The following is a 17,817-nucleotide window of genomic DNA, read 5'->3' on the forward strand; positions in this document are numbered from 1 at the left end:
TCCCAGCCAATATGACAAACAGCACCAAGGGAATTCCAGGGCGCAGATGTCAGGAGCCCTGTGTTGGAAGAATGGAACCCCACATTCCCATGTGTGTTCACTTAGTCTTTACCAAGGGAATGTGTTAGCACTGAGCACCAGAGATGCAGGTGACTTTGCCCTGGACTGCAGGGCATGGACATAAAAATGTCAGCGCATGGTAAGTGTACTTCCGCCCCTTTCCAGGCTCCGCCCACCGCTACCCTGTCATTTGCCCTGGGAGCCTGACCAGACAGACTGCATTGCCTGGACCTACTGCCGGCTGCCTTTCAGCTGGGTGCACCCAGTGGGAAGAAAGCACCCGCCAAGCTGGGGGGAGGGGGAAGGGGGAGGCCCGCAGAGGCAGGTGTTAAGATATTTCTCCCAGTCACCCTCTGGGCGCTGGCCTGCATTTTCTTTTTTTTTTTTTTTTTTTAAAGATTTTATTTATTTATTTGAGAGAGAGAATGAGATAGAGCGAGAGAGCATGAGAGGGGGGAGGGTCAGAGGGAGAAGCAGGCTCCCAAGGAGCAGGGAGCCTGATGCGGGCCTCGATCCCAGGACCCTGGGATCATGACCTGAGCCGAAGGCAGACGCTAAACTGACTGAGCCACCCGGATGCCCCCATATCTCTCTAAATATAGGGGTCCTCACCATGGTTTCGGAGGCTGTAAAATGGACCAAGCAAGCTGCAACTGTGCAAAATAACCTTAATGATCCGTGGGGAAAATTACGACTGACCTTTCAAAAGGTTTGTGAAAACATTACTGTTGCTAAGAGAAAAAGTAGTACAAATATTAAATACACTAATTTGAAACATTACAGACATTGAGAATCAAAGTATTTCTTTGGAAAGTCTTGCCAGGAGGAGTTTGAACAAGTGCCTTGCCTGTTCCTAACTCCCATCTATATTCCAGTTTCTATCACGTTTCATTGCTTTGCTGCATTTTCCTCTTTATTGGCCAGTTCCCTGTTTGTTATCCATCTTTGTAAAATGTCCCCTGAGTTCATCCGTGGGAGACGAGGCACCACAACTGCATGCTTTGCTGTCTGTGCTGCATGAACTGAGGGACCGATATGCAGTGGCCAGTCACCTACTGTCTTGGAAAGAGGTGACATGACTGGTCACCGATCACACTGTGTGTCTGCTGTTCACGTACTGATTTCTGGACTAAAGGGCTAGCAGTCCAACTAGACCTTCACAATTGAAGCTTTCTGCACTTGCTCACAGTTACTATACCAGTGTAACTGAAATTTTAACCAGCTTGTTGGGGGCCTGGCGTAATTTAAAACAATTGAGATTAGTGATAATTGAAATTCACCTAGATCAGACCGTGCAAAACGAGGGCTGCCGGTCGAGGGCTGCCAGTCGTCCTTCCTTATAGTCCTTTGAACCCAGTTGGATTCTGCTTCCTGCTGAGACCATAACTGATACAGTGTGCAACTAACTCTCCAGGGGAGTGAAAAAGAAAGCTTCACAGAATGCAGCCAGGGTCGGCCAAGATATGCCCTGTGCCTTCTGACTCCAGACCAGCAATGACTTGTTCTACCATCCACACAAGGGCAGGCAGGAAGCACCTTCTAGATCTGCCTTCTAGATCTGGGCTCTTGAGGAAGAGGGCTGCCCTGGGAGTCGACTGACCCAAAAGTAAGGCTGAGACGGCTGTGCTTAGGAACTAGGAATTTGTTGGAAAAGGAGCTAGGGCCTGACCCAGCTGCCCAACTGAAAACAAGCTTCTCCTGTTGAAAGACCCACAGCAGCAAGTTTTTGGGAACCAGATGAATGAATCATCATTCCTTCTTCAGAATCACTTAATTCTGCCTCTAGCTTCTAGTTCCCTCCCACGGTCAAGCTCTGGGTCTGCAGTGGCTCCATGCTTCAACTACAAACTGCTAGTTACCTACTATTTGCCGTTTCTTCCTTAAAGAGGTTTGATTTTATTTGAGGAGCAAAGGTACCTACCTAAAGGGTTGTACTTCTCAGCCTTCTGTGTAGATAGGCATTTCACAAAGTTCTGGCCTATGAAATATAAGGAAAAGAGAAGGCTCCTTAAAGGAGCCCATTCTCCCATTTTCTTTTACTTGATGCCTGGAATGTGGATAATAATGGCTGGTGCTCCAGCAGCCATCATGGACCATGAGGTGACCTCAAAGAAAGTACACACTAGAATGGTAGAATAGGAAAATAAAAGGAAGCTTGAATCCCCTATGACCATAGAGATGCCATACCAGCATTGGACTATCTACCTCCAGATTTCTGTCTTAAGGCGCTGTTATTTGGGATTTTTCCATTATATGCAACCAAATCTAATCCTAACTAGATAAATATGCCTACGTCCTACTGAAATTAACTTAAACCAAGTCCTTCAAATTGAGCCTCTACTTCCTGTGAAAATCAATATAAAACAAGTAACCAGGGCGCCTGGGTGGCTCAGTTGGTTAAGGGACTGCCTTCGGCTCAGGTCATGATCCTGGAGTCCCAGGATCGAGTCCTGCATCAGGCTCCCTGCTCAGCAGGGGGTCTGCTTCTCCCTCTGCCCTCTTCCCTCTCATGCTCTCTGTCTCTCATTCTCTCTCTCTCAAATAAATAAATAAAATCTTTAAAAAAAAAAAAAAAAGTAACCAAACTTATTTTGGTCAATACTGATTAGTGTGCATGGTATCACGGCTCAAGGCTTGGAATGGTAGGAAATGCAGACTGAGGCAGGCCAACGAGGAAGATATTCTGGAGCTGAATGTGTTTCTTCCAAAATCCTAACCTAGTAGCCAGTGGTTCTCAACCACTATTGCTTGTTATCACCTGGAGAGCTTCAAATACCCCCGGTGCCCGGTTCCAATCCCCGGAGATTCGGATTTAATTAGTCTAGCATGTAACCTGGGCATTGGATTTTTTAAGTACTTCAGGTGATTCTAATGTCCGGCCAAAGTTGAGAACGACTGACCTAACCTCAACACCTACACTGATATTTCAAATTGTCCCTTTGTTTGGCATCCCCAAAGCTTTTGACACACCAGGCAACACACCATGGGAAAGAGAAGAAGGGGTTATGATTATGAAAGAGGTCAGTTCCAGGGGAATATTAGATGTTCTTTCCAGGAGAAGTTGAAGATTTAAGATCTGGCTTCCTATCATTGCTTATATACGCCTTGGAAACTTCTCCAAAGTTTGTACCTTGGAGCCAGGGCCAGGACCAGTGAGTGAGGTGAGTGAAGCATTGTGTGAAGCACTTGCCTGGGGTACAAAATTTAAGGAAACACCAAAAAAATTTTAAAAATTTAAAAGTTAAAATTTTAAAAAATCTCAGTAATCATGAGAAATAATATTTGAACGTGAGATTTTTAAAAATCAAAATGAGTGCAAGAAAATCCATGAGGAACAAAGTGTCAAAATAAAAACAAGATCCCCGGACAGGTGTACCCCCAAGTTTGCTGTCCACTGGTCTCCGTTCCAAACGGAAGAGCGTCTGCGGCCAATGAGCGATGCCTAACGATTCTCTGGCCCATACTGCCCCCTGCTGCTGAAAGCGGGAAGTGCTCGCTGCCTGCCCACGAGGCACCACCGTGGAGCCTCCCCACCGGGACCCTTGCTCTGGAGCAGAGAGGCATGGTGCCCTCTTGCAGGCAGGCACCCACTTCAGGAACTTTGATAAGGCCCTGGTCACCTGCATCTTGCTAAAGTATAGCTGCGTGGGGTTTAAAAAAAAAAAAAAAAAAGCCCCAAACTGAGGGTGGCAAGGCCTAGATTTGAGGCTCAGCTTTGCCTCTGGGCCTGTCTTAAAACAAATTGCATCAGCCTTCTGAGCCTGTTTCTGCACCTCACATGGATTTTATTACCTCTTCCCATAATTATTGGATTACATGAGGGGCTTTCTGTGACAATGCCCAGTGGACTGCCTGACAAGTACACACATAGTTCACAGTAAGCTCCCTCCCCAAGCCCACGCCATAGCCATGGAGCGAATCAAACTGTCATCAATGTATTACTGAAGGCAAAAGACTAGGGAGAAAAAGGTGCAGATGGTGGAGTGATGCCATGGCTGATGGGACAAGGAAGACTTCCCCTAGGAGGTGTCACTAGCCAGTTCATGCCACAAGCTGGCCAGGAGCCTCCTGGGGTCACCGAGCCACTTTTCCAATGTTTTATTTCAGGAAAGTTCCAGTATGGTTGGCAAGCATCACAGCGGTGGTGGAAAGCCCAAGGCCCTGGGAATCAGGCCTGGGGTAAATCCTGGCTCTGCCACTTACTAGCTGTGTGACCCTGAGGGACGTCACTTAATTTCCCTGGGTGGATAAGATTTCAATCAAACAACAAACTGAAAGTTCCTGCACTCTGGTGGGCTCAACAGGTGGTAGGGGTCATTGCTAGCCCGGAGCTCTCCGTAAGGAGTGCGAAGGAGGGGACACAGCAGTCAGGCAGTGTTTGGTCCTATTGGGCTCCTAGACCAGCCTCCAGGGTGTGCTGGGGAAGGATGGGGATGCAAATTCTCCCGCAGGTGGCCTCTGCTCTTATCCCCCACCCCTCAGCCCCCAGCAGGACTCAGATGTCAGTGCATCCCTGAAATGGATCCACACAACAGGAGGGGCTGGGGGGTAGGGGTGTCACCCCTTCCCTGGAGTTGGCGAGGGGATGCTGGATTCCCGGCACGCGCAAGTGGAGTTTACAAAAGGAAGCCTGGACAGAGGAATCAGGGTTGTGACTTCCACAATTACTGTGTCATTGTCAATTTCCCAGCTTTGATAATAGCGCTGTGCTTAAGTAAGAAAATGCCCTTGCTCTCAGTAAGTGAATACACTGCAGCATTTCAGGGTAAAGGGGAACCACGTCTGCAATTTACTGTCAAATGGTTCAGGAAAAAATAAAAGGATAAAGCAAATATGGGGAAATGTGAATGTTTGGAAGATCTGGGTGAAGGGTATCCAGGAATTCTTGCAACTTTTCTATAAGTAGGAAATTGTACGATAATAAAAAGTTTTGCAAAGAAAAAAGGCAGCAGCAGTCAGGGGTTCTCTGTCTCCCCTTATTCTTTTCTGTCCTGCTGAGAATCCGTTGGTGGTGTGAAGTGTGTGTGTCCAGCTCGGCTTCCCTCTCCTCCTCTCTCCCCCTCCTCCTCCTCCTCCCCCTCCCTTCCCCTCTCCACCTGCTCCATCGCCCCCTCCCTCTCCTCGTCTTTCTACCTCCTCCCCTCCTCCGCCCCTCCCCTCTCCCCCTTTTCCTCCCCGCCTCCTCTCTCCCTCCCTCTCCTCCCCTTTCCACCTCCTCCCCTCCTCCTCTCTTCTCCACCTCCTCCATTCCCCCCCGCCCCCCTCCCCCCCCCCCCCCCCCCCTCCCCCCCTCCCCCCTTCCCCTAGCCCTTCCCCCTTCTCCCCTCCTCCCCCAGAGCTCTCCGCCCCGCGGGCCCAGCACAAGCGCAGCCACTCGCGGCCCAGCGGCACCAGCTTTATTTGCGCGAGCGCGGGGCGCGGGCCGAGCGGGGGTCGGGGCTGGGCGCCCCCCGCAGCCTCCCCGCCGGCCGGGCGGCTACACGATGGCGAACTGGCAGATGTAGGGCAGCTCTTCGCGGCAGCGCTTGTCGAACCACTTGCCGTTGGCCGCGCCGGCCAGGGCGGCGCAGTTCTCGGCCTTGCCGCCGTCGGGCTGCGCCGTGATCTCCGTCTCCCAGTTCTTGTAGGCGATGTGGCCGCCGGTCATGTCCACCCAGACGCCCTCGGACGCCATGTCGTTGAGGCCCAGCCAGATCTCGGCCTCGGCGCCCACGCTCTGGCGCAGGTACTCGTACAGGGCGTCGTTCTCGGAGCCCGTCTGCGGGGTGCCCAGCGTGCCCCCGCGCGAGATGCAGTCCTCGCTCGCCTCGTGGAAGGTCTTGGTCTGGGTGAAGGCCAGAAAGCACTTCCTGTGCACCTTGGTGCCCTTCAGGCAGACTGCGGGGGGCGGGGGGGAAGAGGGGGGAGAGACGGCCATCACCCCAGGTCTCCAGGGTCCCCAGCCCCAGGCCACCCCTCCAGGGCCGGGCCCACCCTCCTGCAGGCCCAGCCCCCCCACCCCGTTGTCCCCGTGATCGCTGGCCCTGGACAGCCCCCCCCCCCGCCCCACCGCCCAGGCTAGTGCTGTGATGGACACCGATGCAGAGCCCAGGTCCCCATGCCAAAGGTCGTGAGGCTAGCCCCTCAGCTGCAGACAGCCCCTAGCTCAAGGTCACCGCCCTTCCCTGGGTGCCACATCCAGTGCCTGGGGGATGTGCAAGTGTAGAGACAAGGTCAGCTCTGCCCAAGGCGGGGGAATTCTGAGGAGCCCCATCAGCATGGGAGGCTGTGAACCTCCAGGGAATGGGCAGACATGGGGGCGGGGGACGATGGGACTGCCATGTGTCGGGGCTTTGTGCCAGGAAGTCCCCACCTCATCACCTCACCTCAGGGGGCTAGTGGCATCTGGGTTATATGGACTTTGCCCAAGCACAAAGCTTAGACTTGAGAGAGACCTTAGAGCTCGCCTGGCAATCCCCCCCTACACCTTCCACTCTACAGATGAGGAGGCTGTCCCCCAGAATGGCACTGTGCTTCTCAACTTTCCCTCTGGGGCAGATACTGTTGGTCAACCCAACCAACATCCATTCTCAACCCCCTTCTCCCTCGTCTGCCTCCACTACAGGGGCTGGAAAAGCTTCATTCTTGCATCGAAGCTACAGGTGGTCATATGATAGAGCTCTGATCAATAAGGTGGGAATGGAAGACTTCATTCTCCTGATAAATGGCTGGGACACCTTTTCTCCTACATCTTGCCTTGAACGCGGTCATGATGCCTGGAGCTGGGGCAGCCATCTAGGGACCATGAGGCAAAGCTTCTGAACAAAAACTTACAGCTACCCATGCTCAGACTCGCTTTTTGTTTAAGCTACTGCTAGGTGTTCTATTTACTTGAAGCCAAAACATGATAGACTCTTCCCTTCTAGAGCCCCTTCACCCTACCTGCTATGTTAAGCAGGTTGTACAAAATCATGTGTTTGTCCGCCCTTCAACAAAAATTTCCTGAGTGTTGATATGTGGCAGGCACTATGCTGGGCAAGGTGGTGGAAGAGGCAAGACAATCAAACATGGCCCCTGTGGTCCTGGGGCTTATCATATAGCGGGGGAGGCAGACATAAACCAACAAATGAATAGATCATTACAAACTGCAATAAATACGATGAAGGAAAGAACATCATCTAGTGAGAGTTAAAACTGAGGAGTCTGATTGAGACGAGGGATTAGGGAGTCCTGAGATGGCAAAGCTGGAGGTGCACAGTAGGTGGATCTTGGGGGAGCAATTCAGGCTGCCAGAAAAGCAGGTACAAAGGCCCTGTTGTGGGAAGGACAGAGTGTGGCCCTCTAGAGGGACAGAAGGCTGGCCAGTGTGCGTGCTGAAAGGAGAGACCTGGGTGCAAGGAAGTGGGTGCAGACTGCCCAGTGAGAAGGATCTGGAGGTCTCTGAGGAGGCACGAGGGGAGCAGCGGGCCCAAGGCCTGGGACATGCTGTCAGAGAAGCATCAGGTGAGAGGGTGGCTGTGAGCACAGAGAGATTTGTGGATTGCCCAAGAAGGGGCCCGGGTGACAACTAGAGAGGCAGCGTAGCAAAGCTAAGAACAAGACTGCTCCCGCCGGCTGTTAACAAGACACTCCGCGTCCTGGTGGGAAATGGAGGTGGGGTTATAGTAATAAGCTCACTGCATGGGTTTTCTGTGAAGGCTGAGTTACTGTTCATAGAGCCTTGGAGCAATGCCAGGCCTGCAGGACGCTCACACGTGTTATCTACTGCTGTTAGTCTGTATTCTCTGGGCTCCCCAGAGCAGAGTCACAAAGGAGTAGGCGAGTCTGAGACGCTATGAAAGGAACATGGTGGAGAGAGAGAGAGGGTAGGTGGTCCGGGAGGAGACCCGACCTTGTCCCCAGGCTCTGCAGCCGAGTGACGGCGTCCATCCTTGCTTGTCTGATGAGTGCGGGGCCAGGAAGACCCAAACCCACCTTTCCTCTCACCCAGCACAGACCCGGCAGGCGGCTCCCATTCAGGTCCTCATCTGTACTAACCAGCCAGATGAGCATGGGCAAGGAACAGGACCTCTCTGTGCCTCAGTTTCCCCCATTTAAAACGGGCAGGATAAACCCTACCTCGGCATAATTAGGATGATGAAGAGTGGCAGCATCGGTAAATGTGCTGACATACAGGGAGTGAAGCTAACGGGGCCCCTTAGGGCTGTGGGGGCTGGCTGGGTGGAGGGTCCTCTGGGGGCTCCTTAGGAAGGCTCCTAACAGGTCCACACAGTGCTCCTGGGGCCACGCTTCCGGTGGGCGGTAATGCATTCTTGTGGGAGAATTTTCGTCCTTCGAGAGCATTCCCATATGCACACATGTCAGGGGATCTGCCCGAGAGGAAGCGGGCGGAGGAGGGGGCTCCCTGGACCCGGTGTCTTGGCCTACAGGGCTGGCCTGACAGCCAGGCCCCGGTACAGGCTGGAGACTACACGCGTGCTGTTGGCCTGAGCCCTTCTCTGGCCACCCCAGCCCGGGGCCCCGAGGGGCTGCCCACTGCGCTCACCCGTCTGCAGGGCCTGCTGCTCCTTCAGCAGCGCCACCTCCTGGGCCAGGTTGTCCAGCTGGCTTTTGAGCTCCTCAAACATCTTTGGGGTCACAGCATCTAGGATGGAGACAGTCACAAACACGTGAAGAAGGCAGTGAAGGATGGGGGAGGGGCAAGGACGGGGTGGGATATCACACCAGTCAGAATGGCTAAAATTAACAAGTCAGGAAACGACAGATGTTGGCGGGGATGCAGAGAAAGGGGAACCCTCCTACACTGTTGGTGGGAATGCAAGCTGGTGCAGCCACTCTGGAAAACAGTGTGGAGGTTCCTCAAAAAGTTGAAAATAGAGCTACCATATGATCCAGCAATTGCACTACTGGGTATTTACCCCAAAGATACAAATGTAGTGATCCGAAGGGGTATGTGCACCCCAATGTTTATAGCAGCGATGTCCACAATAGCCAAACTATGGAAAGAGCCAAGATGTCCATCGACAGATGAATGGATAAAGAAGATGTGGTGTGTGTATATATATATATATATTTATATATGTGTGTATATATATACATATATATAAAATGGAATATTATGCAGCCATTAAAAGGAATGAGATCTTGCCATTTGCAACGATGTGGATGGAACTGGAGGGTGTTATGCTGAGCGAAAGAAGTCAATCAGAGAAAGACATGTATCATATGACCTCACTGATATGAGGAATTCTTTTTTTTTTTTAAGATTTTATTTATTTATTTGACAGAGAGAGAGACACAGCGAGAGAGGGAACACAAGCAGGGGGAGCGGGAGAGGGAGAAACAGGCTTCCTGCTGAGCAGGGAGCCAGATGCGGGGCTTGATCCCAGGACCCTGGGATCATGACCTGAGCCGAAGGCAGACGCTTAACGACTGAGCCACCCAGGCGCCCCAAAGAATTCTTAATCTCAGGAAAACAAACTGAGGGTTGCTACAGTGGTGGGGGTGGGAGGGATGGGGTGGCTGGGTGATAGACACTGGGGAGGGTATGTGCTATGGTGAGCACTATGAATTGTGCAAGACTGTTGAATCACAGATCTGTACCCCTGAAACAAATAATGCAGTATATGTTAAGAAAAAAGAAAAAAAGAAGAAGATAGCAGGAGGGGAAAAATGAAGGGGGGGAATTGGAGGGGGAGACGAACCATGAGAGACTATGGACTCTGAAAAACAAACTGAGCGTTCTAAAGGGGGGGGTGGGAGGATGGGTTAGCCTGGTGATGGGTATTAAAGAGGGCACATACTGCATGGAGCACTGGGTGTTATGCACAAGCAATGAATCATGGAACATTACATCAAAAACTAATGATGTAATGTATGGTGATTAACATAACAATAAAAATTTAAAAAAAAAAGGACTGGGTGGGATAAGCCTTTGGCTAAGTCTAGGCAAGTCCCTAGACCTCCCCATCCGGGACGACGTTCTCTCTGTCCCCGCTGACGGTAGTCTAAGTTGTTGCTTGTGATTCTCCATCTGCCGGGAAACCCATCCTTCCCTTGCCCCGACTCAAGTGAGACCCGAGTGTTTGTTGAGGGGTGTGGCTGGGGGTCCGATGGGGTTAGGATTGGCAGGGGCCGGGGGTGCACCCCCAACCACCCTCCCAGCTCCAGAGGAGAGCAAAGCAGAGCCAGATGCCCTTGAGACCTGCCAAGTTCACTCCCTCGGCCGGCGCAACAGGACACGGACCAGCAGGGGCTGGGTGTGGCAGCACACGTCCGCGGGTGCCTGGGCCCTGAGGTCATGGGGCCCAGAAATGGGATGATAACGGCCCCACCTCAGAGGGCTCTGAAGAAGATAGAGGCTAAGAGAGAGAAAGCATGTGAACGGCGCTCAATCGACCCTGGGACCCGCGTAACGCATCTCTTCCATAGCCCCGCTTCACAAACAGGAAACCAGAGCCGGGATGAAGCAACTCGTTGGCCCAAGATCGCAGAGCCAGCAGGGGGCAGGGCTGGCCCGAACCCGGCGCACAAGGCTCCGGGTTTGATCCTCCCCACCCTTGGGACAGCACAAGAGCAGAGCCCTAACGTGAGCCGTCCTGAGCCCAAAGGCCTGTTGGGAGCTGGTTCTGCGGGAGCCAGCAGGGGCAGGTGGGAAGGGTCTGTGTGTGTGTGTGTGTGTGTGTGTAGGTGGAGGGCTCTGTGGGTGGACCCCAGTCTTACTGAAACCCCAGGGGCTTCAGGGGGAAGTGCTTCCATGGTCCATTTAGCTGTGCCTGCATGAAGTCCAAGGTCATGAGCCATGAGGTCAGAGCCTTTGTCCACCCATAAGATGCTTTTGCAGGGGAATCTCAGGAAACAAATGCGAGCAAGAAATATACTTGTATATGCAGAATTTGTGATGTAACTTATCAGATATGAGGAAAACAACACCCGGATGAGCAAGGCAAAAAAAAAAAAAAAGGGAGGGTTTAGGGCTGGCAAACTAGCCTGGTGGGGTTATGTGTGCCTCCTGCTGGGCCTCTGCCTAGGCAAGTTCATGGCAGCTCTGTACCAGTCACATGATATACCAGCACAGGGTGCCAGGTGAGGTTGTGCAAGTTGCATACTGCACAAAGGCACTCAGCTGAGGGGACTAGTGGGGGCTCATGTCTAGTCCCTAAGCCTTGCCCTGGCTATGCTGGGTCAGACCAGAGAAAGGGGTGCCTTTCTACAATTTGGCAGCTCAGAGGGGTACCTTTGTAATTTGCACCAAGGTGCCCATGTGTGCAAGGGGCCTTGTCAAGGAGGAAGGCACCAACAGTGCTCCACCCAAGGAAGGTGTAGGAGTAGGGAATGTCTACAGCTCTGGGCAAGGAGTCAGGAGGCCCTGTGCTACCCCTTTCTGTGTCTGAGCCTCAGATTCCTGATGCATGTGATTGAAATGGACGCCCTCCAGGTTCCCCAGTTCCTGTTCTGAGGGCCTGTGACCCCCTGTGCGGCCACCCTGCCCACCTGAGCTTCCCTGCCAGGTGCGGCCACATGACCACTAGAGCTCCAGCCACTTGAGCCTTCCCCACGTGCCTCACCTCTGGCTGAGCCCTATACAGCCGGCTAGGGATATACCTGCCACCAGGAGCAGGTGAGCTCCCATAAGCACCCAGAGCTCTCCCCTGACCCTGGAGGCCAGGGTGGGGGCTTGGCACACAAGCTGTCCTCTATTCCCTTTGCCAACCTCACCTATCTGTCCACCCCCCCACCCCCATGCCAGCCACTATGTAGCCCCTCCTCTGGACTCCCTCCCCCACTTCTGTGCACGGGGCCTACAACTAGATTATTCCTGGGATTCTCAATCCTGGTGGCTCCTTGGAATCACTGGAGATTTGTGGAAAAAGCAGATGCTTCCCCATCCCCTGACCCCTGGATCCGGCATTTCCAGTGGTGGGGCCCTGGCTCCTGGATCGTAACGGATTCCTGAGGTGGTGCTGGTGCCCAAGTGAGAACCACCGAGGTTCCTGGGCCGATCCGCACCTTACGAGCAGGGTGGTGACCCTTCGCTAGGATGCTCAGCACATATATTGGCCCCTCAGTGGAGAAGCGCTCTGGAAGCATTTGCTGTGGATACGGACAGCAGGTGGAAGGAAGAAAAACCATGTGAGTCAGAGCACACTGAAGCAGGTTCCCACGAGAGGCCAGGGCTGGACAGAACGTTCCACCGGTGTCGTCAGCTGTTCCACAGGCCTCCGGGGTCCGGAGCCTCCAGGGGCCACCTCCATGCAGACCCCCTGGGGCCAGGTTCAAGTGTGACAGCCGGAGAGGGCCAAGTCACCATCTGGTCTGACCTTCTCCTTTTTCACATGATTACATGATTTGCATGATTAAATAAATACTAAATCTCTGGTAGTTGAGACATTAGCAACTATTTTCCATATTTAAAAATTCTATAATTTGCCTTTGGAACTGTGCCTCCTCTACCAAGAACATCACTAGGTGGCAATTTTAGCTAATGCTCGTGGACTCAATCACACATGATATTGACTCTTCTCTTTCTCATGAAAATTTTGCAGAAGTAATATCTGCATGTACCTTTTTAGAAACCCAAACAGTTCAAAACATTACAGTCTCCTTTCCGACTGAGATTGCCTTCAGCTCCCCAGTTTTTCTTCCCAGAGGTCATCACTATCTCTAAACCTTGTGGATCCTTCCAGAAAAATCCGATGCATGTAAAAGGAAATGTCTATTTGTATATAAACCAGCTTTTCAAAATAAATGTCGACAGGGTATCCATTCTGTTTTGAATTTCCTGTTAACTTTATAAACTAAAACTTGGAAGTCATTATTTGTCACCCACACATCTGCTCTGTTCTCTGTCACAGCGCTGGGGGTCTCCACTGTCCTGAGGTGCCGTCCACACTCCGCTAGTCTGTGGCCAACAGGCAGCTGTCTGTTTACAGAGGAGGCTCAGAGAGTGGCCTGAGGACGGCCCACGCCCCCTCGCCTTGCCTCTTCCAGGCTCTTGGCTCTGGCCTCGCCTTTCTCTGCCTAAACCACATTCTCATCCCCTGGAACTCTCTCGCGGAGCCTCGAAGCCCTGTGGGGGTGACAGCCCAGTTCATTGCCATGGCATTTCGCTAATGTTGTCTCAACACAGCCTGGGGTGACCTCACCACCGGCAGGGCTCCAAGGGCAGGCCCTGCTGCGGCCAAGGTGACCCAAGGACACCCCAAACCCAGAGGCAACAGAGTGAGCGCAAACCCTTTGGCTTCTGACATCCAAGTGTGGGTTCCCAATTTTTGTTTTCTCAAGGCCACTTACGCTATGTAACTGGGTCCTTTTCTCCCCCCTATGCATTAAGTATATTGTAGGTGCCAGGCGCTGGGCTATGTAGCATTAAATCCTAAGCAGACACCTTTCGGCAAATGCCACTATCCCCATTTTATAGTGGAGTAACCCCAAGTTTGGAGATTACGAAGCAGAGCCCATTGGCATTGCCAAACCCAAGGTTTGATTTCTTTAACATATTTGGGGGGTGGAAATGGGGGGAGTGGGTGTCAGTTTAGATGATCTGGAAAGTTCTTTCCCAATCTGAGAGTCGGTGATCCTTAAGATTCTGACAACCACCCCTGATACTGGAGAATTCTCCCAGGCTCCAGGGGTATTTCACGAAAGTTCCCTGGACTTATCAAGAAGGAAAATGAAGGGAAGGAGCATCAGAAGCCATAAAGGACAGGGTGCCCAGCTCCCTGGAAGATGGGGAGGAGCCCTGCCTCCCTCCTTACCTTTCTTGACATTTGCAGCCTTCTTGACCTTGGGGGTTGGCTCCTCAGTGGTGACCTGGGTCAGGAGCGAGAAGAGGCAGAGGAGCAGGTAGGCCCCCCAAAGCTCCATGCTGCTGCCTGCTGTGGCCTGGGTCGGAGAGCCGTGGCAGCCACCGCCCGGCCTGCACGTCTTAAGGCAGCGGCCACGGGGACCTCTGTCCAGGAAACCCTCCCAGACAGGGCTGCCGGGCTTGCCAAAAAAAAAAAAAAGCCTGCAAAGGAGGAAGGCCTGGGAGAGCCTGGCTGCCCAGGGAACACCCACCCAGCATTCTGGCCCTGCCTTCTAAAGCAGAATCACTGTTTTCTAGAATTCTGAAAAATATACGGTAGTTGTCCGAGCACACATCCGTTGAGCAGGTACGTTGGGCAGGTGCAGAGGTGTGCCCTTCCCCAGCCTTAGCTCATGGAGGCCTCACACCAGCAACGTGAGGGAAGCGCTGTCATCTCCCCATTTTACGTTTCAGGAAACTGAGGCTCAGGGACTGGCCCCAGCTACCCAGGGGCAGCGCTGGTATTTGAACCCAAGTGGGGCGACTCCAAAACAGGTACACTCCGAGGCCTCTCTACAGCCTGACCTAGGGCTCGCTGCCTGATTGCCTAGAATGTTTGTTACATTGATTTTGTGGTTCCGTTCTCTATACACTTGGTTCCTCTTTGGGTAAAAATACCAAGCAATCCTCTCCTTGCTTCACGTTGCTTTCTCCACCATCCTATCCTGAAGCAGAGGTGACCACAGTGGGAGAGGGGCGAGCCACCATACCCCAGAGTGGAATCAAAGGTGGAGTGGGGAGCAAAGACTGTCCTGGCCCAGCAGCGTGGAGGGGAGCATCCCGGGGGGCGCAGAGGCCCCACATGGAGCTTTGGGGTCCAAGCAAGGAGAGGAGATCCTGCATGGGAAGTTGGGCAGGGGGTAGCCGGGATAAGAGGTAGGTAACATACAGGGCACCACCCATCAAATAAGCAAATCTGTTACAGACCACGGGAGCCATATTTCTCATCATCTGAGAAGGGAGGGACAAATATGGAGAGAGAGAAAGCTAGAACGAATCCTATGCTGGAAAATAACAATTAGAGGGGTGCCTGGGTGGCTCAGTTGGTTAAGCGACTGCCTTCGGCTCAGGTCATGATCCTGGAGTCCTGGGATCGAGTCCCGCATCGGGCTCCCTGCTCGGCAGGGGGTCTGCTTCTCCCTCTGACCCTCCTCCCTCTCATGCTCTCTGTCTCTCATTCTCTCTCTCTCAAATAAATAAATAAAATCTTTAAAAAAAAAAAAAGAAAAAAGAAAATAACAATTAGAGCCATCGCTGTGGGACTGTGGACTTCAACACATAAAGATGAACCTGTGCATTTAGATGGAAATGTGCACGTCCGTTCCCTAGCTGTCACTTCGAGGGCCATGGAGCAGCAACCCCTCCAAGGCCCCCAACACCCCTAGCCTCCAGGGACTGGCTTCTCAACCCAGCTTCCCGTGAAACGGAACCAGAGCGCCTGGGTGAGAGGCCTGATTCCAGGGCCCGGACAGGGAAAGTTGAAAATGAACAGCTTGTTTTGCCAGAGAGCAGGCAAGTGCTCAAGGGATGATGGGGACAAGCCAGGAGCACACGGGGCCAGCTTGAGGGAGCTCCCAGGGGCCAACAGTGAGCAGCAATGCAGGAGGGAACCTGGAGCACGCACAGATGTTAAGTAAGTGGACACGCTGATAATCTGACGAGGAACGAGGTATTTTCAGAGATGCAGATTACTTGTCCACAAAACACTTTTCCCTTACAAAGAGAAAAAAGAGTAACCTCGCGGGGAAGAAGACTGGCAGACACTACTTCATCAAGTGACCCAAGTAAGCACCCCGGATGGCGGGCAGGTGGAAAGCCTGCAGTCCCTGAGCTCCCGATGGGAACGCATCACCATGTCCATCCGTCCATCCATCTGTCTGTCCGTCTGTCCGTGAGATTCCTGCCAAAGAAAGGTCGCACAGACCTGACTGAGCAGCTGGTGCCTTGCTCACAAATGCTTCGGGGGACCAATGCTCTTGACACGGGAACCGCCAATTTTCCATGAGCCTAAGATTGTTCACAAAGAAAATACAGTACTCTGTAACTCGGGCTTCTCTTCCAGGGAGCCCACCGTCGAGCCCACCGTAGGATTTAGGGGGGAATCTGTCTGCACCCGGGCTGGGCTGGCCTGGGGCACTGTGGTCGCCAAGGGTGGGAGCTGGGTCAGGAACAAGCACCCCCCCCTCCCCCGCCCAGCCCTTTAGGGCTCCTGGGCTCCACCTCTCCCATTCTCAGAGTGGGAGAGGGTCTTACAGGGGCCACTGGGCCCCCGGGGAGACAGCTTGGGGCTGAAGAGCTTCCTGGAGCCCTGGGTGGGGAGTACACGGCAAGAAAAAACATGCTGATCTGTTTTCTTTTACTAACTCCTTTGCTTTCCCCGTTTTCTCACCTTGGCCGTTGGGCGGCAGGGAAATGGAAGGAGTTTGTTTCAACTCTGGGGCGGCCAGAGGTACCATGTTCTCCATGGGCCTGATTGCAGAGGCCCTGGCCTACATGTACTGGGGAGGAGGTCCCAGGAAGGCTCTGCTGTGGCCATTCTGCTCTGGGTCTTGTCACACGGGAGCCACACAGGAGCCATGCGGTGTCAGGACACGCCTGGACCTGTTAGGGTCCCCATTAGTCTCTCATTCACTGGCAGGGTGCCTGGGCCCCCGGGGGATCAACATGAGGGGCCCACTGTGCCATCAGGGCACCTAATGCAGTGGGGCAGGGGCAGGAAGGAAGGGGGCCCCCAGCTGAGGAAGGGCCACAGAAGGGTGGCCACGAAGAGGAAGGGAGGGGAGGGGAGGGGAAGGGAGGGGAAGGGAGGGGAGGGGAGGAAGGAATGTGGCCAGTGCTCCTGGTGGAGGGAACACTGCACCTTCTGGATCCTGAACATGAATGGGGGTGGAGGCGGGAAAGAAAGAAAGCTGGAGAGGTAGACAGGGCACATCTCAAAGGGCTGCTCGAGCCACCTTAAAACACTCTGGACGGGCGCCTGGGTGGCTCAGATGGTTAAGCGTCTGCCTTCGGCTCAGGTCAGGATCTCAGGGTCCTGGGATCGAGTCCCGCATCGGGCTCCCTGCTCCTTGGGAGCCTGCTTCTCCCTCTGCCTCTCTCTGTCTCTAATGAATAAATAAATAAAATCTTAAAAAAAAAAAAAAAAAAACCACTCTGGACACAGACCAGAGGGAAAGGAGGCCAGAAAAGAACCAAGCTGGAAGGGTGTGATCAGATGCCCCTGTGGAGACAGCTGAGTGGGGCTGGACTGGGGGGCCCCGGGAGGTACCAGGGACACGTGAAGCATCTGTCCCACATGAGCCCCCAAGCAAGGCAGGATCACACCTTCACTGGGGGAGTGTGACTCTTTCCTACTTAACCTGGCAAGTGAGCTCTCTGTTCTCCAGGAAGGAGGCTTTCGTAGAGAGCTTTCTAGAAAGCAGTGAGCAGTGTCTGGGTTTTCCACCCTGCAGCTTCCCACAGGTGTGTGCGTGTGTGCGTGCTCTACACAGAGATCCTCTTCAGGCAACTAGGGGTCACCCATGCTGTTAAAATGACTTACGGAGGGGCACCTGGGTGGCTCGGTTGGTTAAGCGTCGCCTTCGGCTCAGATCCTGATCCCAGGGTCCTGGGATCAAGTCCCACATGGGGCTCTCTGCTCTGCGGGGAGCCTGCTTCTCCCTCTGCCTGCCACTCCCCCTGCTTGTGTGCTCTCTCATACTCTCTCTCTTCTCTGACAAATAAATAAATTCTTTTAAAAAAATGACATGTAAAATCACGGTGGGGAATTGTCTTTTGGCTTGGGTCCTCCTCAGGTTCAGACTTGGCACGTCTCCCAAGGAGGGTCTACACAGCCCTGGGGGGTTACACCAACAGCCCTGAGAGAAGACAAGTTCATCACACACTTTAAACTTGCACCCATCACCAGCACCCTCAGGATGATGTTTTAAAAG

The 17,817-nt window shown here is 53.1% G+C and overlaps 1 protein-coding gene across 1 annotated transcript; it reads right to left on the reverse strand.

Moving 5' to 3' along the window:
* Window positions 1-5,439: 5,439 nt before the first annotated feature.
* Window positions 5,440-14,025, reverse strand: CLEC3B (C-type lectin domain family 3 member B). Its single transcript, XM_034996938.1, has 3 exons — window positions 13,797-14,025; window positions 8,585-8,683; window positions 5,440-5,937 (listed from the first exon to the last, which is right to left on the reverse strand). The coding sequence occupies exons 1-3, from the start codon at window positions 13,903-13,905 to the stop codon at window positions 5,537-5,539; spliced, it is 609 nt and encodes a 202-aa protein (XP_034852829.1). The 5' UTR covers window positions 13,906-14,025; the 3' UTR covers window positions 5,440-5,536.
* Window positions 14,026-17,817: the final 3,792 nt, after the last annotated feature.

This window comes from Mirounga leonina, unplaced genomic scaffold (assembly GCF_011800145.1).
Source record: "Mirounga leonina isolate KUSES-001 unplaced genomic scaffold, KU_Mleo_1.0 Mir_94, whole genome shotgun sequence".
In the NCBI taxonomy this organism is placed as follows: Eukaryota; Metazoa; Chordata; class Mammalia; order Carnivora; family Phocidae; genus Mirounga; species Mirounga leonina.